The sequence below is a fragment of the Chlorocebus sabaeus genome, chromosome 1 (genome assembly GCF_047675955.1).
Source record: "Chlorocebus sabaeus isolate Y175 chromosome 1, mChlSab1.0.hap1, whole genome shotgun sequence".
NCBI classification, from domain to species: domain Eukaryota; kingdom Metazoa; phylum Chordata; class Mammalia; order Primates; family Cercopithecidae; genus Chlorocebus; species Chlorocebus sabaeus.
The window spans coordinates 66,695,998-66,722,922 of record NC_132904.1 but is presented as its reverse complement, the minus strand read 5'-3'; the positions used below and the strand labels follow the sequence as shown (position 1 = coordinate 66,722,922).

Below are 26,925 nucleotides of genomic sequence, written 5' to 3'. Positions count from 1 at the left end.
TTTTGTAATTATCAGTGTAAAATTTTTGTATTTTATTGTGTGCCTAAATATAAATTGTGTATCTTATGCTTTTACAGTTTATGGCAAATTATTGTTATTTTCTAATTATTGGATTCCAGTATGTAGATTTATAAACAATTTTTATGTAGACTTCAAACATTAAACTTTGCTAAATTCACCTACTAATTCATGATATCTGTTGTATTTGTATACTTTTTAGGATTTTTCATGTTAAAAAGTTGTGTTCACTACAAATAAAGGTTGTGCAATTGTCATTGTGTATGTTAGTCTCAGACCTTGCATGGAAGGGACAACAGTTACTGTCCTCTGTTCCCGTCCTCGACTCTTTAGAGAGTCATCATCTAAAAGACACTGAATCTTAGAATATAGGGCAGAGTTATTTATCAGAACTCTATCATACATTTCACTCTTAGCCTTTACTTCTTGAATTGAATATCTTTTTTTTAAGCATTTGCACTTATGCCAGAAAAGTTTGATAGCCTTCTGCTTGAGATTACTCTACATTTCTAGATTAAATTTAAAGAGAATTGATATCTTTACAATACTGAGATTAGCACATCAGTGGTTGAAGGTGGATGAATTCCTACAAGCTTTATTTTGTCCCAGTGTTCTTTCTTTAGTAACTTGTAAACCATGATGTTGAGTCTCTGACATCGAGAGGTGCTGTAGTTACCTGCTCTCTGCCTTGGTTTTTTTTATTCTGAATAGTTGAAGGTGTCAATTTCACTGGGGCACAGTGCCCAGATTCTGGTCAGATATTATTCTGGATGTTTCTGTGTGGGTATTTCTGGATGAGACTGGCATTTAAATTAATAAATTTTGAGTAAAGTATATTGTCCTTTATAATGTGCCTTCCAAGCAGTTGAAGGCCTGGATAGAACAAAAGACTGACTTGCACCAATCAGGAAAGAATTCTACCAGGAGACTGCCTTTGGACTTAAATTACAACACTGGCTCTTCCCTGAGTCTCCGGCCTATTGGCTCTGCTTGCAGATTTTGGATTTGCCAGCCTTCATAACTGTATGAGTCAGGTTCTTAAAATTAATCTATCTCATATAGATACATAGATACAGATATATATGTATATGTATACCTATCTGCATATATGTGTATATACATACATGTATGCATAACCTATTGGTTTTTTACCCTGAAGAACCCTTATTAATACAAATTCTGAGCAATTTTAGAAATTATAAATAGATGTGGTAGGATATCACTTTTTTTTTTTTTTTTTTTTTTTTTGGAGATGGAGTCTCACTTTGTCACCCAGGCTAGAGTGCAGTGGAGCCATCTCGGTTCACTGCAACTGCCACCTCCCGGGTTCAAGCAATTCTCCTGCCTTAGGCCTCTCGAGTAGCTGGGAATCACCTGCATTTTTAATACTGTATAAATACAGGCATACAGCTTAGTATTAAAGTCAAATAGACCTGCTAACCAAATCTCAAAAGGTCATAAATTTAACAATAAATTGAGGGTAATACTGTTGTATTCTCACATTGCAATGGAGACTACTTAGGAGTATCAACATAAAAGGCTTGTTGCCAAAGGACAGTTCTCTACCAAGAAGGGTGGAAATGAGCCAAATGTTGCAAGTTATTTTTCCCAAATTGAACATTTAAATGAAGGGGTGCAAAAAGCTAGAAGGGTCAGTTCCTGAAAGCAATTCTTTTTTGGGGGGACAGAGTCTTACTATATTGCCCAGGCTGGAGTGCAGTGGCACGATGTCGGCTCACTGCAAGCTCCACACTCTGAGTTCAAGTGATTCTTCTGCCTCAGTCTCCTGAGTAGCTGGGATTATAGGCGCCTGCCACTGCCCCGGTCTAATTTCTTGTGTTTTTGGTAGAGACGGGGTTTCACCTTCTTGACCAGGCTGGTCTTGAACTCCTGACCTCATGATCCACCCACCTCAGCCTCCCAAAGTGCTGGAATTACAGGCGTGAGCCACCACGCCCTGCCTGAAAGCATTTTTTTTTTTTTCCAATAAGTGTTCTGCTCCTAATAGGTCAAATATCTCCAATATTAAGACTTTTTACTTTTCCTTTTCTTTTCTTCTTTATGCCTGAAGTCACTTCTATGAGAAAATGCCAATAGCCTATTGGAAATCCTCGGGTAAAGTCCTGAGCAATAAAACCCTTGGAAATAATTCAATATTTACTCATCAAATTTTAAACTCAAGAAGAAAATAAATGGACACAAATTAGAAAAATGAACAAAGGAAACAGTGAAGTACTTCACATAATATACAAATGGAAAAGAAGATAGCAGCACAAATATTTCTTTGTTAAATGATAATTATAAAGGGAATCATATTTTACCTATCAAACTGTCAAAGATAAATGTCAGTAATAACTAGTGTTGTTGGAAATTTAGACAAACATTATTTTAGTCATTGTTCAAATTGATGTAATCTCCTGGAAGTTAATTTTGTGATTTCTAGAAATCTTTCTTGAAAACTATCCTTACAAAAAATATTATTATCTTTCAAGCGATTTTATGTTTAAGAATGTTTTCAATAATTGTCCCTGTCGAAGTGTGTAAGAGGGTAGAGGGTCCTGGTTATCCTCTTTTCCTTGTAATGACCCATTTGTTTTTTCTATTTTCTATCAGTAAGTCTCAACTTGGGACTGATCCTGAAATTTGAAGACTATAGTAATTAAACAATATGAACTCTGGACTACATATTTTATGAGATATTAAAATTCGGAAATGGTGCAAATATGTTGTAGTTTCACATTATTCTCTTTGTTGGTCCTATATTACCACATATTTTCTGTGGTGCTGCTAAAAGTGGTAATTGTTTAACATCCCAAACCTGGCCTGCTTCCTGTTTTTCTATAGCCCACTAGTTAAGAATGATTTTCACAGATGAACATTTGTAATCAATTTGGTGATAGGGAAACTCTAACTTTCAGCTACACTTTGTAGAAAAAGAAAATGGATTCTATTATTTTAATTAGTAGACCTTTAATTAAAGACAATGCAATTCTTATTGTTGTTAATATTGTTTGAATTTCATAAAAATTATTTGTGGACATACATTTTTCTGTCTTGTTATATTAATGCCTACGTGATATTCTTGAATTTGCCTCTTTTTCCATAAAGCCTAAGCTATATATTATTTGGCCATTTATTTAAAAGTTTGCTGAATTCTGGCTAAAATATTAAGAAATAACATCAGAGGCTATTTTATTTTTGAGAAAATTATGTTACTTAAGAAAAACCATCCCTATTGGTAATCCAATAAAATTAGTTCTAGTAAATATTGAAACTTGAAACAGTCTCAAAAGATCCCTTAAGATAGCCTCTATAATCATTCTCAGCAGCCATGGATATCTGCTAAGTCCTAATCCCTAAAGCCAGAGGATCCACCAGGTAGGTGTATGACAAACAATCTAATATTTCTTATATTTGCAGTGGCTTTAATCTGGTAAATCAAAGTATGGACATCTGCATATATGTGAATATTTTCCATAACCTTGAGAAAAATGATCTATGACCTGAGGTTTTTCAAGAACAATTAACTAGCCATAAGTTCTTATGCCACTAATTTTAGACAATATATTCCTCCTCTTCGCTAACACAATAGCCCTGGACTTATTTATATTTGCTGTGTGGTATGCTGTCACATGCCCAAGCAGACACACACACACACACACGTGTCTTACTTGTAGAACACAAGCAAACAAATAAACACTCTCCAATGGCACATTATAGCTTTTGGAATAAAGTCTAGTAACTCTCACAGCATTAATAGCCATTTTTGATATTTGTATTTTCCTTGTCTCCCCAAGTTCTACCTTGTACTCATACCATATTGAAAAAACTAGAGTTACCTTAAACTACATTATCTAGTTTAAATCTGCTCTTCTATCTACCTTGGCCACTCATTCATCTTTCCTCAGGAATCAGAGGCAACTGCCTAACCAAAAAACAAAATACAGTAAATGCAACTCTTCTGCTTTAGTTAGATTTCAATGCTTCATTCTCTCTGAATTCCACATCCCATGTGTACACTTGTTATTTCTTCCTTCTTTCCCCTGCCGGCCCATCCCCCACCTCTTTTCCTTTCAGTCTCTCTTTTCCAGAATTACATAGGTACAAACTCATGAGAATTACTCACTGTACCAAATTTACTATTATGTCACAATTCTGTAGTATAGTATTTATAATATTGTAGGTTTTTGATAAAACAATGAATTAATAAAGAAGTAAATTTTGGGGTTAGCAAAAAAACAACAACAACAACAACAAAAAAAAAACATTGATGTGTCAAATGCAACAACTGGTTCTAATTTTTGTGCCTGTAATTCCCTGCATGACTCTGAAAATGTATTTAAAATTTTAGGCTTTATTGTCTCTTGATATTCATAAGGTTTTCTTTGATAAGAACACCATTAACATGTACTTCCTTTGATTTTTTTCTTTTTTTAAGGCAAGGATAATGGAGAAAATGAAAGTCAACAACTTGCTTTCATTGAGTACCTGGACGTTTCAGAACAACGAGACTTAGGTGCATTTAAATTCAGTGACAAAGGCATAATTTATAAATCCTCCTTGAGAAATATTCTTAGAGGAATAACTCAACCAGGGGCTAAAGAATAAAAGAGAAAAAACAAACAGTATGTATTCACTACTTTACTCTTCACACTTCTCAATTTCATTAGTCAGGTAGAATTTACAACCCCATTGATTGATATGCTATGATGATCTAAAACCAGCTATTATGCTGGCAGATTTCACAAACCAAGCATCTCAAATAATACATATTGTTGTTTTGTTTTGATATGGTTGCTATTGCAAAAGAAGGAAGCATGTGGGCATTAATTAAGGTGGATTTTATGAACAGAACATTTTTACCACATGAATGCGAATCTGCGTGGTCTTTGCACCATAGACAAGTGGATTGAGAAATGGAGGGACCAGCAAGTAAATGCTAGAAAAGAGAATATGGATATAAGGGGGGATGTGAGACCCAAACCTATGCGTGAAGAAGGAGAAGAAGGCAAGGAGGTAGAACTGGAGGAAGACACAGATGTGAGCAATGCAGGTATTGAATGCTTTAAACCTAGCCTCCTTCTGGGGCAAATGAAACACTGTGATAAATATCTGGATGTAGGACAATGTGATGAATGTGAGGTCAAATCCTGCAACAGTGAAGGCCACAAACAAACCATAGATTTTGTTGACTTGAACATTTGCTGCGGCTAGTTTCACAATGGCCATATGCTCACAGTAGGAGTGGAGGATGACTGTTATGTGGTACAATTGAAACCGGCACTTTATCAGTACTAGGCATGGGGCTACAAGAATAGCAGCCCTGAGTACGACCACAGTTCCTATCTGAATGACAAGCTGGTGGGTGAAGATGATGGCATGTCTTAGTGGATAACAGATGGCCACATAACGATCCAGGGCCATGGCCATCAGGATGCCTGACTCTATGCACTGAAATGTGTGGATGAACCACATTTGAAGCAAGCAGGAATCAAAATAGATTTCAGGCATATTAAACCAGAATATTCCAAGCATCTTGGGCATAATGCTGCTAGCAAGTGCAATATCTGTAGCTCCTAGCATGCCTAAGAAAATGTACAAGGGCTCATGGAGACTGCCCTCAGATTTGATGATGATCAGAAGCAGGGAATTTCCAATCATAGCAACAAGATAAATGGCACAGAATGGAATCCCAATCCAGCACTGCACAGATTCTAGGCCTGGGATCCCTATTAGTGTCAACACAGAGGGCATGTAGACTGTGATGTTGGAAATGGACATAGTGTCCTTGGGCCTCCTGATGCAAACAAAAGAAGTTTCTCAGTCAGTGTTACTGTTCCTCTTCTGCTTTCTGATTTTATCCAAAGTCATTATATTGAGTCTGTCTGATTTGGGTAGAACTCTAAAATCATCCATCTTATTCACAGTTTTGAAAGGAAAAAGATGGATTCATGGAGATAACATCGCTGTTTTCAGGTAGGGCATTCACAGGCACTGTGCCATAATAGGACGTTATGCACATGGCAATCCAAATGCATTAGAACCAGCAAAATCACGTGGACAGGGGATTGGACCACTGGCCTGTCTGTTATTTCTTTCCAGACCTGTGGACAAAAAAAATACATAGAAGTTTATTTTTATTGGATATTGCATTTTAATGAGTGTAATAAACTTCCCCATATTTCACATTTCAGCTATTCCTCTAGTATTTAACTGTTTCCAATTTTCTTTAAGTTAAGAACATTTTAGACCAGCAGATTATCAGACTCTGACCAGTACATTGGTGTAAAAGATTCCCAATGAAAGAGAATAGAGGTAGAAATAATTGACACCGAAGAACATAATATATTTCTTTTTATATTCAGAAGAATGTAAAGAGAGTGCTTTAGAAGGTATAGAAATCCTTATACTTTTGACAAATCTGGGTCAAATCTCCTGATTGCTTTTTAAATTTCTTTAAAGTTAAAGGGAATTATATTTTTTCCTATATATTTTTAACAACTGAAATTCTTGAAATGTTGTGAGTTTAAAAATTCTGTAGTACACTTTATAGAATACCTAGAGAGAAGGAACTGCTAAGGGACAAGATGAGTAGCAACAATGCATACAGCAAGAGGACTTGCTCCTGATAAACCACAGATAATGAATAAGGACAAATGAATCATTTAGCCAGGATAGAGTCCAGTTTCCTGGTTTTAAACTGTTAAGAGTTATAATTAGCATAATATGACCCAATGAAGGCTCATTAGTTCTTAACGAAATATAGGTGAGATGCTTATATAATTTTGTGAGCTCTGACATAAGAAATTAGTAAACATAAAAAAGCTAAAGGACAGATTTCTTAGAAGAAGTCAAATGTAGAACTAGACAGGGAAGACAGGACAAACTTGGGGATACTAAAATTGAGAAAAGCACTATGAATAACTGAAGAAAATTTAGTCACTTTTAAATTTCACTGATGACTGAATTTTCTGAAAAACCTGGGTTCTTATGCTTTATATGAAAGTTCTCTGATCAAAATAGTTATTTTCTAAAAATTACATATTTTGGATCAGTACGTTTTAAGTTACACATTAGAGAAATGTTTGTGATTCAGTGAAAAGTAGGGTTAAGTTACTTCATTCTTTCCTAGACATTTCAATAAAGTTGCTTTATCTCAGCAAGCTCATGAATGAGCTAACCACATACTTAATGTCACCAATATACTGGAAATTCAGGAAGCAACTCTTCTTTGAAAGAAAAAGCAGCTGTTTTTTGAAAGAAAAAGAAGGAAGGAAAGTAACAAGGAAGAAAGAGAAAAGAGGAAATGGATACAAGTTCACTCAAATGTTCAACAACAAATGTTCAACTGTTGCTGAACTTCAAATCAAAGAACCAAATCAGCAGAGGACAGTTCACAACAGGGAGGTTGTATCAGCTAACATATATTTACTGTAAATTTGTAGGTCAATTAAATACTGTGATTTCCATAGATTTGATCCCCAGTGCTTAGTTTTATGACACTCCCATCCCTAAGTCACTGGCTTTTTCTAATAGGGCAAATTTTTTCTTCTCCAAAGATAATCACAATTGGAATAAGAATCCTTTAAGGGCAATCACAATGTCTGACTTACTCAAGATTAAAGAGCTGACATGTGAGGACTACCCGACAGGCACAGATAGCAAGGTTGCAGATGGTGGTGTATGTAAGCTCCTGGTTAGTTGGATAGGGTAATTGTTATTGGAGAAGCTGGCAATTAAATTATGGGGGGAAACTTGGAATTCATGAGACTTACTCCTCAATTATTATTGAGACCTGGTTTTACTCTTACCAAATACCTGAAGAATATTGTCCATTTTTCATAACATTTTCATTCATCACTCACCAATTTTTCTTCTCCAGTGATTCCAGTCGCATTCCCTTAAGCTGCGGGCTCTGTGATGGCTGTACTTTCTGTCTGCACTCTGTGTAACAGCATCCAGCTAATGTCATAAATTTTACTCCATTCGGTGCTAGGATATGTGCCAATATAATATACTGTGGACATTTTGCATATGACTTTTTACACTTTTCATTTATCTCTAATACGGACACTCTTTTTCTTCTGGAAGTCTGTCTGAGATCATTTTTGTGTGCTCATCCTCCAGTAAAACTCAAAGTGGCATTCGAAAGGTCTGTGGCATTCAAAACACGGGATAAATTTATTGAGCTCAAATTGGATAAAAAAGTTGCTAGCCACCAATTTAATGTTCCTTTATGAATGTGTGGAGAAGTAGGAGGAGTTATGAGCATGAAATGAGGGATTTCCTAGTTGATAGCCAAAACCACAAGGGACCCAGCAAATTTTAAGTCAACCCTTTTGGGTTCATTGGCACCTAATATCCCCGTAATTATTTCTACACTTGCAGAAATCTCCTTTCTCTCTTTTTCTCTTTTCCCTCAGGCTAAATGCAGAATAATTGATATGCATTTTTTTTTACAAGCTATGTTCCTTTTCTGCCATTTCTATTTGTAAAATTCTAAAGCCCATTTAGATGCAAACATGTTTCTATGCCAATTCCATTCTATTTAAATAAATATCTTAGTGACACTTTCACTGAGGCAAGGTTTTTCTCTTTTTTTCAGAAAAGAAAAATCTGTATTCATAACTACTTTTTATCACACAATTTCCTCCTCAGTCTTCTTCAGTCTCATTCTTCCCATTTTATTTTATTGAAGCTTTTTTTTATCTTTTAGTAAATTATGTAACATTCTTACAGTGACAAATTATAACGGACATTTCTAAGTCCTACAAATTTAAAGCTGGAAGCAGCTTGTTGAACATTTGAGTTAACTTGTATCCATTTTCTCTTTTCTCTCTTTCTTCCTTCTTCCTTTCCTTCCTTCTTTTTCTTTCAGAAAACAGTCATTATATTCCTACTATATATGAGGGAGACAATGTTATATAGTCTGAATGAAATGAAAAAAATTATAAGTAGTCTTACCTTTACATTATTAGTAAAATGGGATTATGCATTAAAATTTCATTTGTCACATAAAAGTGTCTGATAAATTCTAAGCAAGACTTATGCATATGACACTATTCTCCTTGACATTTTACACCTGGTTTCTAGGCTTTCTTGAATGTAGCTAAGAGACACTTGATATAATGTTTAGACATTGGCAAATTTAGGAAGCATACTAATGGTGGAGAATATTTATAGTGAATTTCCAGGAGAATAAGGAATACAGATGAAAAGGCAAGGAACCCCATGTGCTTTTTCCAGAATTTCCTCTGTGAAGGAGCATAAAACAACGGTACTGCTGCATGTTGGATGAAATTGATTTAGAGAGCATATAGGAGCTAATCTAATATTCAGGTTATTCTTTTGTCACTAAGAAACAATTTAGACTAGTATACCATTTGGCTTCTTCCTCCTCTCTTATACTGATTTTATTTAAACTTGGGGGCTCTCCAAAATTCTATCCTGGGTCATTTCATTCTAAAACTATTCATATGTGCTAGTGACTCCATCTACTCCAAATAATTTAGTTATCACCTTCATGTGCTAACTCCTATAGCAATATTTCCATCCCAGATTTTCTCCCTGTGTTCCAAGTATGTAGGAACAGCATGTACTGTCCAAATTTTAGTTCATATGTCAATCCTTTGAAACACTGTCAGTGAGTTCTACACTTAATTCAAGGGTTTTTTTTTTTTCATTTTACTTGTAAATATTGGAAGACTTTTACATATGAATCAATACCTATCTCTAGATTTTTTTAGCTAGTCTACTGAATATGTTTTAAATTTATTTTTTTTAAGGTAAAATATACATATGTAATTGACCATCTTTACTTTTTTTTTTTTTCCTTGAGGCAGAGTCTCACTCTGTCATCCAGGCTGGAGTACAGTGGTATGATCTTGGCTCACTGCAACCTCCGCCCTCCAGGTTCAAGCGATTCTCCTGCCCAAGCCTCCCGAGTAGCTGGGATTACAGGCGCCTTCCACCACGCCTGGCTAAGTTTTTGTATTTTTAGTAGAAACAGAGTTTCACTATGTTGGTCAGGCTGGTCTCAAACTACTGACCTCATAATCCACCTGCCTTGGCCTCCCAAAGTGCTGAGATTACAGGCATGGGCCACCACGCCCAGCCCATCTTTACCATTTGTAAGTGTACAGTTCAGTGGTAATACATACATACATAGATATACAAATTTATATATATACACATACATATACACATTTATATATATATATACACACACACACACATACACACATATGCACACATACACACACACACACACACACACAGAAAGAGAGAGAGAGAGTGGGAGGTTTTTTTTTTTTCCGCTTCATTTCTCCTTCTCTTCCCTCCAGCCTCTGGTAACTACCAGTCTACTCTCTGTCTTCATAAGCTCCACGTTTTCAGCTTCCACACATGAGTTAGAAAATGTGATATTTTTCTTTCTGTGCTTGGCTTATTTCACTTAACATAATTGCTTTCAGTACCATTTGTGTTACTGTAATTGATAATATTTCATTCTTTTTTATGGTTGAATAATATTCCATTGTGTGTGTGTGTGTGTATATATTTTTTTTGTTTATCCATTTATCTGTTGACAAATACGTAGGTTGATTTCAAATCATGGCATTTGTGAGTAATGCTATAATAAACATGGGAGTACTGACATATCTTCGACATACTAATTTCCTCTTTTACCTAGGAGTGATATTGCTGGATCATGTGTTAGTCCTACTTTAAATTTTTGAGAAATCTCCATACTGTCCTTCATAATTGCTGTACCAATTTATATTCCCACCAACAGTGTAAAAGGGTTTCCCTTTGTCCACATCCACACAAGCATCTGTTATTTCCTGTTGTTTTGTTATAAGCTATTTTAACTAAGGTGAGATTATACCACATTGTGGTTTTGATTTATCTGGTGATTAGTGATACTAAACATTTTTTCAAATATCTCTGGGCCATTTGTATGGCTTCTTTTGAAAAAAAGCTATTCAGGTCTTTTGGCCATTTTTATTTATTTCTTTATTTTCTTTGAGTTGATTGAGTTTCTTGCATATTCTGGTTATTAATCCCTTGTAAAATATATAGTTTGCAAGTATTTTCTCCCATACTGTGGGTTGTCTCTTCGCTTTATTGATTATTTCCTTTGCTGTGCAGATCTTGAAACAATCCCAATTGTCTATTTTTGTTTTGGTTATTTGTGCTTTTGAAGTCTCATAGACAGTATTTGCCCAAATCAATGAATGCCCTGGAGGATTCCCCTAATGTTTTCTTCCAGTAGTTTCATAGTTTCAGGTCTTAGATTCAAGTCTTTAATCCACCTTGATTTGATTTTTGTGTATAGTGAGAGATAGGGGTCCGATTTTACTCTTTTGCATATGGATATCCAGTTTTTCTATCACTGTTTCTTGAAAAGACTGTTTGTACCTTTTTTTTTTTTTGAGATGGAGTCTCACTCTGTTGCCCAGGCTGGAGTGCAGTGGGGTCACGATCTTGACTCACTGCAACTTCTGCCTCCGAGGTACAAGTGATTCTCCTGCCTCAGCCTCCTGAGTAGCTGGGATTACAGGAGCTCCCCACCATGCCTGGCTAATTTTTGTATTTTTAGTAGAGATGGAGTTTCACCATGTTGGTCAGGCTGGTCTCGAACTCCTGACCTCTTGATCCACCCCCCCCCACCCCAGCCTCACAAAGTGCTGGGATTACTGGTGTGAGCCACTGTGCCCAGCCCATTTGTTCCTCTTTTTATGTTCTTGATGACTTTGTCGAAGATGACTTGATTGTTAAGTGCCTGGATTTGTATCTGAGTTCTCTATGCTGCTCCATTGGGTTGTGTGTCTGTCTTTATGCAGTACAATGCTATTTGACTACTGTAGTTTTGTAGTAGATTCTGAAGTCATGTAGTGTGATAGCTTTGGTTTTTTTCTTTTTGCTCAGGATTGCTTTAGCTATTGGGGATCTTTTGTGGTTCCATATAAATATTAGGATTGTTTTTCTATTTCTGTGATTGCCATTGGTATTGTGACAGAAATTGCACTGAATCTGTACATTGCTTTGGGTAGTATTGTCATTTTAATATTAATTCTTCTAGTTCATGAGCATAGAATATCATTCCATTTTGTTTGTGTGTCCTCTTCTATTTCTTTCACCAGAGTTTTATAGTTTTTCTTATAGAGATCTTTTGCTTCTTGGGTTAGATTGACTCCTAGGTATCTTTTATTTTTATTGCTATTATAAATAAGATTGTTTTATTGATTTTTTTGCAGATTATTTACTTTTTATATATGAAATACTACTGATTTTGTATTTTTATTTCATATCCTGTAACTTTATGGATTTTTAAAAATCAGTTTTAATAGTATTTAGTGAAGTTTTTAGGGTTTTTCTAAATGTAAGATCATGTCCTCTACAAACTAGGCTAATTTAACTTCTTCCTTTCCAATTTGGATGCCCTTTATTTCTTTCTCTTGCTGAATTTCTCTGCCCAAGACTTCCAATATTACATTAAATAATGGCAGTGAAAGTGAGCATTCTTGCCTTGTTTCAGTCTTTAGAGGAAAGGCCTTCAATGTTTCTGTGTTCAGTATGATGTTAGCAATTGCTTTGTCCTATATGGTCTTTATTATTTTGAGGTATGATTCTTCTGTACCTCCTTTGAGGTGCATTTGTTGTTGCTGTGTCCTGGTCTGGTTTGGGTATATTAGAATAATGCTGGCCTCACAGAATAAGTTTAGAAGTAGGGCCCTCTTTTCAGTTTTTGTTTGTTTGTTTGAGGAATTTGAGTAGGATTAGTATTAGTTCTACTTTAAATGTTTGGTAACCCATCAAATCCTGGGGTTTTCTTTAATAGGAAACTTTATATTACAACTTTAATCTCATTATTCATTACTGTTCTGTTAAGGTTTTCTATTTCTTCAAGCTTCAGTCTTGCTAGGCTGTATGTGTCCAGGAATTTATCCATTTCTTCTAGATTTTCCAATTTGTTGGAATACAGCTGTTCATAATAGTTCTTTATTGAGTCTTTGTATTTCTGAGGTCTCAATTGTTATATCCTGTTTTTCATTTCTGATTTTGAGTCTTTTTTTCTTAAAGTTTTGTTGATTTCGTTTACCTTTCCAAAAAAACAACCGTTCATTTTATTGATTTTCTGTATTTTTTTGGTCTCAATTTCATTAGTTTCTTCTCTGATATTTATTATTTCTTCCTTTCTGTTAATTTGCATTTGGTTTGTTCTTGCTTTCCTGTTTCCTTGAGGCACATTGGTTGCTTATTTGAAGCCTTTCTACTTTTTTAGATATAGGTGTTTATTGCTATAAACTTCCCTCTAAGTACTGCTTTTGCCATATCCTTTAGATTTTGGTATGTTGTATTTCCATTTTCACTGGTTTCAAGAAGTTTTAAAATTTCCTTCTTAATTTCTTTAGTGACTCATTGGTTATTCAGGAGCATACTGTTTAATTTCCATATGTTTCCATATTTTCTGATGATCCTCTTGTTATTCACTTCTAGTTTTTATTCCAATGTGGTCAGAAAATACACTTGATAAAATTGCTACTTCTGAAAAATTTGTCCAGACTTACCTTGTGTCCTAACATATGGCCTTATTTAGGAAAATATTGTATATGCTACTTTAAAAAAATGTATCTTCTGCAGCAGTTGGGTGACATGTTCTGTTAATGTCAGTTAGGTCTATTAGATATAGTGCATACATTGACTGTTGTGTATTTGTTGATTTTTAGTCTGGCTGATCTGTTCATTACTGAGAGTGAGGTGTTTAAAATCTCCTACTATTATTGTATTGCAGTCTCTCTCTCCCTTTAGGACTATTAATGTTTGCCTTATATACCTGGGAGCTTTGATGTTGGGTACATCAATATTTATGATTGTATCCTCTTGCTGGATTGACTCTATTATCATAGAGTGGCCCTCCTTATCTTTTCTTATAGTTTTAAAATTTGTGGTCTATTTTATCTGATTTAAGTACAATTACTACTGCACTTTTTGGTTTCCAGTTACATGGAATTTTTCCCCAACCCTTTGCTTTCATTTATGTGTGCCTTTATAGGTGAAGTGGGTTTCTTGAAGATAGCATATAGTTGGATATTATTTCTTTATCCATTTACCATTCTATGACTTTTAACTGGGGAACTGAGACTATTTACACTCAGTGTGGTTATTAAGTAAGGATTTCCTTTTTTTTCTTTCTTTCTTTCTTTTTTTTTTTTTTTTTTTGCCCATTTTTGGCTCTATGGAGACTCCTCTCTTCCTTTTTTTCCTTTGTGGTTATATGATTATTTCTGGTAGTATATTTTAATTTGTTTTTTTTTTTTTTTTTTTTTTTTTTTTTTTAGTTAATCTATTATAGGTTTTTGTGCTGTGGTTACCATGGGGCTTTCAAGAAACATAAATATAGCAAATTATTTTAAAGAGATGACAAATTATTTAGATCACAAATAAAGAAATATAAACAACGGCAAAAACAGGCAAAAAAATTCTACACTTTAACTCCACCCCACCCCCACATTTTGACTTTTAATTGCCTCAGTTTACATATTTTATATTACCTACATCTTAAAAGGTTGCTATAGCAATTACTGTTTTTGAAAGATTTGTTTTTTGAGTTTCATACTAGAGTTATGTGGCTATTGCACACCACAAATATAGTAATGGGGTATTCTAGGTTTGTATATGTACTTAATTTTACAGTGGGTTTCATACTTTGAAAAGTTTTCTTTTGCATGTTAGTGTCCTTTTTGTTTCAGATTGCATAACTCCCTTTAGCATTTTTTGCAAGATGGCTCTGGTGTTGGTGAATTCTCTCAACTTTTGTTTGTCTGGGAAAGACTTTATATATTGTTTATATTTGAATAACAGTTTTACTGTATACAATATTATTGAATGTCAGTTTTTTTTTATCCCTGAGCACTTTGAAAATTTCATTCTACTGTCTCCTGGATTGCGTGATTGCTGTTGAGAAGTTAATTGTCACAGGATTTGGAGCTCCTTTATATGCTATTTGTTTCTCATCTCTTCTGCTTTTAGGATCATCTTTTTGCCCTTGACCTGATGTCTTGGAGTAGTACCCTACTATATCTAGGACTACACTTAGAATGAATAATATGTAATAAAACATAGTAAGTGAAGTTAAGTTGCTGACTTGAAAAAATACTTACTTATTGTAAGCATAAGAAAATTTGACCGACGTAATCTTAGATGATATTTCTAAAAGTGTGGGTTGAGGAAGTAGAAGAGAATCAGTACCTAAGCAGTTAAACTAATGTGAGTGAAGGCCCATTTTATAAAGATTTTTTTGAGAAATCATTTATACATTATCAAGACATAACCATAACTAGAGGAAACAGAGGTGAGTGAATTTTGTCCTCGTAAATCTCAAAGAAGAAAATGGTTTACAGAATTGCTCAATGTTCTTCAGATTCCAATTTTAAAGTCGAATTTGAATCTTAAGTTAAGCCCACCACTGATGATGTGGTGGGCTAAGGAATCAGGTTTTTAGTTGGATTGTCTGGTTTTGAATTGTGATTCTGCCACTTACTAACTCTTTGACTTGGAACATGATAACTTGACTTCTCTGTTTCTGTTTATACGTTTGTAACATGTAGACAAACTGATAATTTCCTCATATATTTGTTCTGTGGGTTAAATGAGCTAATCTATATAAATCACTTAGTATGGTATAGTTCATGTCAGAGGAATTTATGACTTTAATTTTTATGTACTTGAGCATAAAATTAGGATCTAGAGAGACTATCAGGAATTGTGAAATTTGGCTGTATTCATGTATTTTAGTCAGACTTGGTGAAAAACTAATTACTTAATAAAATATAATTACTTCTTGAGCAAATTTTACTAGGAACTATGCTAATTGCTTCATATGCACCATTTCATTTAATCTTCAAGACCATAAAAGCTGAATTTTATTTTGTTATCCCTTTATAAATGAATAAATTAAATTCAATCAGGTCATACTACTAGCAAGATCCCACAATTATTAATAGCAAGATAGCTAAGATTCGAATCTAGGTACATTTGTTTCAAGTGTATAACATCACACTGAGGACTTGGCTCTTGGGTGTACAACTTTTCCATTTTGTGAACTTGATAAAGTTACATAAATTATCTGTTAGTCTTTTCATGTATACCATAAGAATAATAGTACTGTCTAACTTACAGGACTGTAATGGAGGTTACCAATAATTATTGTTAAGGAATAAATTTTGAGAATTTTTTTAAAATCCCATCTTGTTTTTATGACTTTACTATATTGAACACTTACAAAGGTGTTTCATACATTAAAATTTTTTTAAAGTCCATAAATTGAGTAAATTAGATGAAAACAGAAAAAAATACAAATCATGCCACTCATTACCTTATACATATTTTTATTTGATCAAACCTTCTATAATTACTTGGTTGACTGGTAATCACTCAAGACTGTGTGGTTTGTTAGGATATTCATTATGGTTCATGGAAATTCAAAATTATCTGGAGAAAACAAAAAGTTGGGCTCTGAAATCCCTGTCTAAGGGATTTTCTAGAATTCTTTTTGTCCTCCCTACTTTTCTGTTTGTCAGAAGCATATCTACTACCGAGCGATTCATGTCACCGAAGACTATTACAGGAGTAGGCCTTACTTTTTCTGCTTTTTAATTATTTTCTTCTAAAACAGTATTTTCAAATGGTTGTTTCTTTTTTTCTTTCTAGTACTGAACTCATTAAAAGTAAATTAGTTTTCTAAAGCCAAACAGTTTCCTCCTGACCAGTTAAAACTTATCTCTGCTTCATACTGCATGTTCAGTGAAGATTTAACACTGGCAGATTGAGTATACTTTTTTAAGGATCTTTTTATTACAGAAATTATTAACTCTACAAAGTAAACAGAATATTATAATGAATTTCCAGGTACCTATGATACAACTTCAACAATTATCATCACTACAACATTGTTGTATTTTCTACACTTCTATTCACTATGCAATTTAATCATCTGTATTATTATTACTATTTTCCTTTTTGTTATTACTATCATTCAGAAGTTTTGAGGTAAAATTGATGTACCTTGAAATGTGCAAATCTTAGCTGTACCATTTTGACAAATTGACAAAACCATGTCACCACGTCCCTAACACAACAAAATATTTCCATCTCCCCAGAAATTGCCTCATGTTTCTCCCCATTCTTCCATCTTTACATCCATCAAAGGTAAGCAGTGTTCTGATTTTTTGACATTAAATTAGATGTACATGTTCTGAAACTATACAAATAATACAATATGTACTCATTTGTGTCCTGATTATTTTCCTTCACAAATATGTATCACTAATTTTAATATACCCAGAAACATAAACCTCCCCAATAGTCTTTCTACATATTCCAAGAACCAAATGTCACTGAATTGAGTATTCAAGGATTCAGCACACAAAGTGTGTCATCACCAGGACAAAGCCTGGGTTTTATGCCTCCTTCCATAATTTTATTTCAGAGCAATGCCATTTCCTATTCTCAGGGAAATATGTAAAACTGTTTTTTTTTTTTTCTCAATCTACAAAATATTAAAGCTCACTAACAAGCAATAATAAGCCATGGAATTTTTCATATCTGCAAAGCTACTAATATTCAGGTAATAAGCCTGTTCTAAGTGCCTGTGCTTTCAGGGTATCATCTGTCTCCATTAGAACTCACCCTTCTTCCTGAATAGTGTACAAACAATGCTGTTGCGAATTTCTTTGGTTTTGATGCTGTAGACAATGGGGTTGACCACAGGAAGAAAGAAGAGGTAAGCATTGGCCGTGACAGTCTGGAGAACTGGAGGTGAAGGCCGTCCAAAGTGGTGCATCAGGGAGAGGCTGATCATGGGCACATAGTACACAAGCACAGCACATATGTGCTACACACATGTGTTGAGTGCATGCCACCACCCTGCTCCAGAAGCTATTTCCAGTACTGTATGAAGAATCAGCACATAAGAAACCACAACGAACAATGAGTCCGGTCCAAATGTGAAGGTAATGACAAATAGACCCAGGATGCTATCAGGGCGTGTGTCTCCACAGGGCAATTTGATCAGATCTGAGTGGAGGCAATAAAAGTGTGTGAGGATATTGTGGCCACAGAAAGGCAGACGCCTCAGGAGAAAGAGCATTGGGAGCATAAGCATTACACTTCGCAAGGCAATGGCGGCACCCATCCCAGTAATGTGGGCAATTGTCAGGATGGTTGTGTAGCGCAGTGGGCTGTAGATGGCCACAAAGCGGTCCACTGACATTGCCAGAAGGACACCTGACTCCGTGAGAGTGAAAGAGTGCATAGAAAACATCTGGAGCAGACAATCACCAAAACTGATATCATTAATGCCAAAGAGAAATATACTTAACACAGTGGGCATGGTGGAAGCAGAGACACCAAGTTCAACAAAGGCCAACATGGCCAGAAAGTAGTACATGGGTTGGTGCAAGGAAGAGTCAATTCGGATGATGTGAAGAATGATGCCATTTCCCGGAAAGATGACGGTGTATATCAGGCAGAAGGGGAGGATATCCACATATGTTCTGCCTCCAGCCCCGGGATGCCAACAAGAGTGAATGTTATAGGTATGAATGTTATGGAACCATTGAAAATATCATGGTGATACTTCCTCTGAAGATATTGAGAAGCACATGGAGACTGGAATATATAAGTTTCTACTCAGTTATTGTACATCAAATTCTGAGCTTCTAACAGTCATATCTAAGACATTTCCTCAGAAAAAGGGATGACAAATTTATTTCTGAAACAAGGGCACAGGTAAGTCACAGTGAGTGGAAGAGAAACCTAGTGGGTCATGCAGAAAAGTATTCCAACATAGGCTATGTGCCAGATACAGAAGGCATTAATATAAATCTCAGGTTGGGTCATCTATGGCAGTGGAAAACAGTTAAAATAAGCGTAGAGATGACAGATTCGCAGGGAAATTTTGACTGAAGAAACTGGTAACTTGTAGTGTTTGTAAAGAGAGTAAATGAATAGCTAAAGTAATATAACACTAATAAAGAGTATCTATGGTTCTAACATTTAATTGACTTGTAATCTTGGAATTATATGAAAGTTTATTTATATTTCTAGTTATCTGAGACCAAGATATTTGCTATAAACACAATAATAGTAATTTAAAGTAATATTTATATATTGTTTATCGTTATATGTGGAATATAGTAAACATTAAATGTATAGAATAAAAAGAACAATTTAATATATTAGAACACAGGGATAGTTTCTTCTAGAATAAAGTATTTTCCATTTTTTCTTTAACTTACCAGTTCACTCTTTCTCCACCTGCTCTCCATAGAAGATTAGGAACGCTCCTCTGTATTTTGCAGAAGGGTCAGAGTCTTCTGCCGGAACCTGGGGTCAGGGAGCACGATCAGAAGCATCAGTATCTCACAAGTCACATGTGATGGTGGGGCTAGGGTGCAGGCTTAGAGATATTTATCTGGGAGCAAGTTTATTAGCACTAAAGTTCCGCTTATCTGTAGCAGAACCTTAGGTATTAAGGTTGGAGGCCAGAAATGGAATTCAGGATGGGGCTCAGAGATAAGAATGTGACTAAGGCTGAACTCTTTTTCCCATGTTGGGCCAGGGCTCTTGGTTAGGCATAATCAATGGGATACTAATAGATGTTTCCAAATAAAAATGCCCTGATTTTTACCGGTTACCAATGTTTGTGTTTTAAGGACTCCTACCATGATCAATTCCAGACTACCAATGTGATGCTATTAAATGCAGAGCTGAAATGAGCATAATCGGCTTTCCTAAGCTGGTGCAAGTCAGAACATTATACCATTAGGCATAACTATAGTTGATTCTAGACCTCAGATACTTACCTAGGTGGAACTGAGAGCTGCCACATCAATCCATGCATACTAGTTGTTACTGCTTACTTTCTACCGGGCTGTGGACATAGTTACTACCTCGCTGTATATGTGCTTAGTTGACTGGAAGACAGAGAGACAGAATGAGTCAGAATCCCTCAAGAAGCAATTAACCAAGAATAATTATTCCCAGAACCTTCGGGTGTATTAGAGAAAAAGGAGGGAATAATTCCTGAGAAGCATGTCAGAGATTATGCATAAGAACATGCCAATGTCAATGCAAAACCCAAATAAACATAAAATAGTTACACAATATCATTAATTATAATTTAAATATAAGACATTGGTTTGTATTTCTTATATATGTCCTCACCTCTTAACTTCATTAATTTTTTCATACACGATCATTTACAAAACTTTTATGTAGTCAGGTTAACATACATTTTATTAATATTATATACTTTTCATTCTTAAGAAGCGATTCCGTACACAAAGTAAAAAGTAGAGAGATGCAGAGTTGGATCTAGAGCTAGAGACAGAACTGCAGATAGGGATAGTGGTGTAGATAGTATTAAAGGGGGATAAAGACAGTAATCATGATAAAGACAAGTAATAGAGAGATTCTTGATTCCATCTGAAATTTGTTTTGGGGACTTGGGTAATTACGGATTTTACTTGAGTATTCTCAAACATATAAACAATTTTTCTAATACCAAGTATAAGATCAAAGTTTGGTCTCCAAGCATTTTGAGGGACTACATACATTTTATTTTAAATTTTCATATGAATATGGATCTAATTCTGGACTGTTTTCTGTTCTTTGATCTGTGTCCTTTTTGCCACATGCACATACTGTCATTCTTATTCTGTTTTTATATACAACTTCATATTCAATTGGTCAAGCTATAGTTTTAAGTTGTCATGCTAATTTTTTGTATTTATTCTTTCAAATAAGGATTAAAAGCCAGCATACATAAAAATTGAGTAATGACCTAAATTGAACTAAAGCCATAACACCCTCAGAAGGAAGCATGGGTAAATCTTCATGAACTTTGATTTTACAATAGATTCTTAGATATGACACAAAAAGCATGAGTAGCAAAAAATAAATACATAAATTGGATTTCATTTAAAAAGTTCATGCAACAAAGGACTTTATTAAGAAAGTAAAAAGACAACCTATAATATGAAGGAACATCTTTGCAAATTACGTATTTGATAAGTTTAATATCCAGAATGTATGAAGAAGTTCTACAATTCAAAACAAAGAGACAAACAACTCAGTTAAAAAATATGCAAATGATGTGAATGAGTAATTTCTACAAAGAAGATATACAAATGACTATTGGCACATAAAATGTAAACCAAAACCACAATAAGACACCACTTCAAACTTACTAGAATGCCTATAATTTAAGAGAAACAAACCAAATGAAAAGTAACAAGTGTTGATAAAGATATTAGAAAATTGGAATCCTCATATATTGCTGCTAAAAATGTTAAGTGGTGCAACTTCTGTAGAAAATATTTTGATAGCTCTTCAAAAACGTAGGCACTGAATTATCATAAGACCCCAAAATTCCTCTCCTAGGTATATATTACAAATATATATAAAGATTTAAACAGGTACTTGTACCAAAATGTTCATTGTAACATTATTCACAATAGCCAGGCGGCAACAACCAGAATGTACATAAATAGATGAATGAATAAACAAATGTGATATATACACACAATGGAATATTATGTAGCAATAAAAAAGAATGAAGCACAGATACAGTAAGTCCTCATTTAATGTCATGGATAAGTTTTTGGAAATGGCAACTTTAAGTGAAATGACGTACAACAGATCCTCAAATAACACTGTTTTATCCAATGTTGTTTTGTTAGATGAGAAAAAAAAAATGGATATCATTATATGTCATTTGGCTTAAAGTTTCAGTTTCCAAGAATCTAGGAAAGGATAACATTAAGCAAAGACTTACTACCATACATGTTATGGCATGGATGAACTTTGAAACATTATGTTGAGTAAAATAAGCCAGACACAAAACAACAAATATTGTATGAATCTACTTATATGAATTATCTAAAATAGACTGACTTAGAGAAACATATAGTAGATTAGAGGTTACTATGGGACTGGGGAGTTATTGCCTAACAAGTATAGCATTTCTGCTTGGATGATGAAAAAGTTTTGGCATGAGATCATGATGATGATGATACAATATTGTGAATATAATTAATGCCATATAATTATACTTAAAAATGGTTAACATGGTGAACTTTATTACATATGATATACAGTATTATATGTAGTATATTTATAAACTTTATGACAATAAAAATGGAAAGAAATGTAAAACACAAGACAAATTCTTATTTTGATTAGTATTGAATTGAATGTATTATGAGTTGTTTTGGAGAGAATTGTTATCATAATAAACAATGTACAATAAACAACTCTTTCATTTATTTTAGGCAGATGTACAGTTCTGTTACCACTTTGGTTCTTTTTTTTTTTTCATTTTTTGTTTTTGTTTTTGTTTTATGATTTTTTTTTTTTTTTTTTTTTTTTGAGATGGAGTCTCTGTCTACGGTCCAGGCTGGAGTGCAGCAGTGCGATCTCGGCTCAGTGCAACCTCTGCCTCCAGAATTCAAACCATTCTCCTGCCTCAGCCTCCCGTGTAGCTGTGATTACAGGTGTGCACCACCATGCGCGGCCTCTATCATCATTTTGAATGTGACTTTTTTCTTATTCTATTTTCCTATTGATTCTTGCAGTTGTATAAAACATTATTAACTTTTATGTTGTCCTTGTATAACTCTGCTTACTTTCCAGTGATTTATACTTAAATGATCATATCATATACAAAAGAAATTTTAAAAATAAAGACAAAGATGTAAATAAAGAAATACCCCCCAGATTCCAAATTTGTCTTTCTTTCTCCACCCAAAATCAAAATTTTGTTTGATTTATATTAACTAAGACCTCAATTATAACAATAGTTTGTAGTAGTATTGGTCTTGGATCTCTTGCTCATATGAAATACTATTTTCACTTTATCAAATGCTTAGCACCCTATACTTTTTTGTTTTTTGTTTTTGCTAATTTTGTCTAGAACAACATATCAATTTTAGCTAAGTGCATACAAAACTCCCTGCTTTAAAATTGTGTGGTGTTCTGTCCTTTTTTTGGAGTTCTTTCCTTTCTCCCTCCGTCTCTTCCTCCTTCCCTTCCTTCCTCCCTCCCTCCCTCCCTCTCTCTTTCTCTCTCTTTCTTTCCCTCCCTCCCTCTCTCTTTCTCTCTTTGTTTCCCTCCCTCCATCCATCTCTCCCTCCATCCATCTCTCCCTCCCTCCTTCCTTCCCTCCCTTCCTTCCTTCCTTCCTTCTCTCTCTCTCTCCTTCCTTCCTTCCTTCCTTCCTTCCTTCCTTCCTTCCTTCCTTCCTTCCTTCCTTCCTTCCTTCCTTCCTTCCTTCCTTCCTTCCTTCCTTCTTTCTTTCTTTCTTTCTTTCTTTCTTTCTTTCTTTCTTTCTTTCTTTCTTTCTTTCTTTCTTTCTTTCTTTCTTTCTTTCTTTCTTTCTTTCTCCTTTCTCTTTCCTAGCTGAAGGGTTAGTGGTTAAGGAGACAGTAGAACATGAAAAGTTCTTCTCATGTCCAGGGCAATGGCTCAATAATGTTTCATTCAGCAGCTACATAGCAATAGCCATTTCCTAAATACTTTCGGAATCTGAGTATTGAACTGAAAGTTTGTTTAAAGATCATAAATTCAATCATTTTTATTTCTACCATTTTTAACTGTTAAAATGACATGTGTATGACTGTGTAGCTATATATGTATATATGACTATATATATTCATATACCTATTTTAGATAACATGTTTCATGCATTCGGGATGTGAAATTGTCATATTCTTAGATCCTCACTGCTAAAATCAAGGACACAAAATCTTCCTGCCTTTCAGTCAAATCCTCTGTTATCATACTACAATCTATTCCCTCATTTTCCATCATATTATTACTTTTATGGAGAAATACAAGACTGAGTATAAATTTCACACAGAATGTCCAAAACATTCTGTAGAGTAGAAAAAAATACTACGTAAAGTTTAACAGATGTACTGAGAAATGCAAATATTTTGCAGATAATTCAAAATAGCACCAAAATATTTAGTGTAGTACTAGTAGAAAAAAATTAATTGGATTTTTTAGAATGTTTTATGTATTCTCCCTTCCCAATAATGGAAATACTATAGGAAGTCTATTTCTAACTTTTTTATTCTTTGGTGCACAAACGTGTGTGTGTGTGTGTGTGTGTGCACACACATACATATATATGTGTGTGTGTACATATACATATATGAAGGTATATCCACATATAAATGTAGAAAAATTAGTGTATGTATATGTAAATGTATGTGTTAATACATGTATAAATTTCTATAAAAATCAGAAAAAAGTAAGCATAAGTCAAGCATAAGCAGGTTGCAAGTGTTTAAGATAATACCTCAAATTTCTCAAAGTTATTACTTTTTCTTTCTTTAGGCATAAATAAGGTCATTTTTTTAACTTTCTCATGGCATTGTTCTAGGTTTTTAAGAAGGAGAGATTGTAAAAATGTGTATTGATGTGAAGGAGTTAAGGTATAGTCTGTAGATAATATCATAGATAATTACTTTTGCTGTGATTACAATCTTTTTTTACTTAAGTTTCTTGGATAATATTCTCCGTAATCTCCTTTAGCTTTTAAAAAATGATTATTTTAAACATTTATTTATCACCCAGGTATAGAAATGTTCAATCATTTTACTTCTTCAGTGATGTCTCTGTTGATGCCATGATGCTCTATTGATGACTTGGGTCTAAAATCTCCACTATAGGGGGAAAATATGTATTAGCTTTTAAATCATCCAGGTAATCTCATATGTGTTAATTTAATATTGGTTATTATTTGCTTTAATTCACTATTATGCACTCATTGAATACATATGTATTATGCGTCTGTTCCATACAATAGATTTTGTGAGATGTCAGTGAGTTAGAAAATATTTTAAGGATAACATTTTAACTTAAGTAATAGATGTTGACATAAATAACTATAACATTATGGCTTCATGTTATTGGTTCAAGTCTCTGCAGAGGACAGCGGGAGTGTTGTACATTTCATCAGAATTTCAGACTGACTGTAAAAAGCACGGTGACTGACTTGAAACCCCACTTCTTAGCTCTGTGTAGGAAAAGTCAATCTGGATTAAACCCTAAAATATACTTCTCTTTTCTCAATTATCTTTATGTATTTTTAAGTTAAAATTCCTGAAAATAGTATGTCTGAAAAAAATTGAGAATTTCATTATTTTAAAGTATTTTTTTTTCAATATCTTTGATCTTTGAGTGCCTTAGCAAAATACAGTGGGCATTTTGATAGACACCATCCTTTTAAGTGTGTTTGAGGATTTCTATGGATTGTATTTATTTCCATTCCCTAAAACAGACTTTTAAATTTTCACAGCATACACTGATAGGAGAGAAAAGCAAAATCACTCGATCTTTAAGTTGTTTGGTCTTCACCCCATAAATGATGGGGTTTAGCATAGGGGGCACCAACACATAGAGACTGGCCACTAGAATGTGAATGTGGTGAGGGATGGTTTTACCGCCAAAGCGATGGGCAAGAAATGAAAAGAATGCTGGGGCATAGAACATAAGTGTGACACAGATGTGAGAGCCACACGTACTAAGGGCCTTGAACCTGGCAGCCCAGGAAGGTATCTGAAACACTGCGTAAAGGATCATTACATAGGATATAATGATAAGCACTATATCCAGTCCTGTAGAGAGTAGGGCCACAGTGAGGCCATAAATGATGTTGACATTGATACTGCCATATGCCAGTCTGGCAATGCCCATGTGCTCACAGTAGGAATGAGGAATGATGTTTCTCCCGCAATATGTAAGTCGGTATACCAGGAAGATGAACGGACAGCAGATGAAAAAGCTCCTGACCACAGTCGCTATGCCAATCTTCCTGATGGTTGATGAGGTTAAAATGGTGGTGTATCTCAGTGGGTAACAGATGGCCACATGGAGGTCAAATGCCATTGCCAGGAGAATAGCAGATTCTGCCACAAAGATGAAATGTATGAAGAACATCTGAGACACAGAGCTACCAAAGGATATATCTGTAGAGTGGAACCAGAGGATAGCCAGCATCTTAGGGGCTGCAGTGGTGGAGAGCAGGAAGTCTGCTGAGGCCAGCATAGATAGGAAGAGATACATGGGCTCATGGAGACTGTGCTCAGTCATGATCAGGAAGATCAATAGGATATTGCCTGCAACAGCCACAGTGTACACAAAAGAAAAAGGGATGGAGATCCAGGTATGCAAGCCTTCCAGCCCTGGGATTTCCATTAGGACATACCACACATCCTGGGGATTAGTGTGATTATGAAAGAAAGGAGCCATGTGTACAGTTTATTCCAGGCCTAGTGCCATTAATGAAAGACCACAAGGTTGAGGATATAGAAGCACCACCTTAGGCTGAATGAGGTCTGATCAGATTTTTTTTCTTTTCAATGTTTTCTTCTCTGAGAATGGAGAGTAAAATGGGTTAATAAACCTAATATTTAAGTCCTACCAAATAATTTTTTATAGGTTAATGGAGTAATAGGTAGAGAATGATGACTATAACTAAAGAAAATGGATTAAGCAATATGCAGTTAAAGCTCTTTATGTCTTTTCATAGCTTAATAGACCTTTATTTAAATCACTGAATAATATTCTATCCTATGGATGTTCCACAGTTAGTTTATCCATTCATCTTGGTTGCTTTCAACTTTTGGCAGTTATGAATAAAGTTCCTATAAGTCTTGGTTAGTTCATGTCTGTGTGTGGACATAAATTTTCAACTCATTTGGGTAAATACATAGAAGTGTGATTCTTGGGTCACATGAAAAGACTACATTTAGTTTTGTAAGAAACTGTAAATTGTCTTCCAATTTGGCTGCTCTATTTCTCATTCCTACCAGCAGCAAGTGAGCATTCCTGTTG

General features: G+C 34.6%; 2 protein-coding genes and 1 pseudogene across 2 annotated transcripts; all 3 read right to left on the bottom strand.

Annotated features, from left to right (window-relative positions):
* Positions 1–4,860: 4,860 nt before the first annotated feature.
* OR52A1 (olfactory receptor family 52 subfamily A member 1) lies at positions 4,861–5,799 on the bottom strand. Its single transcript, XM_073023460.1, has one exon. The coding sequence runs from the start codon at positions 5,797–5,799 to the stop codon at positions 4,861–4,863; it is 939 nt and encodes a 312-aa protein (XP_072879561.1).
* Positions 17,254–18,646, bottom strand: OR51A1P (olfactory receptor family 51 subfamily A member 1 pseudogene; annotated as a pseudogene).
* Positions 25,347–26,340, bottom strand: OR52Z1 (olfactory receptor 52Z1P). Its single transcript, XM_008019897.3, has one exon. The coding sequence runs from the start codon at positions 26,338–26,340 to the stop codon at positions 25,348–25,350; it is 993 nt and encodes a 330-aa protein (XP_008018088.3). The 3' UTR covers position 25,347.
* Positions 26,341–26,925: the final 585 nt, after the last annotated feature.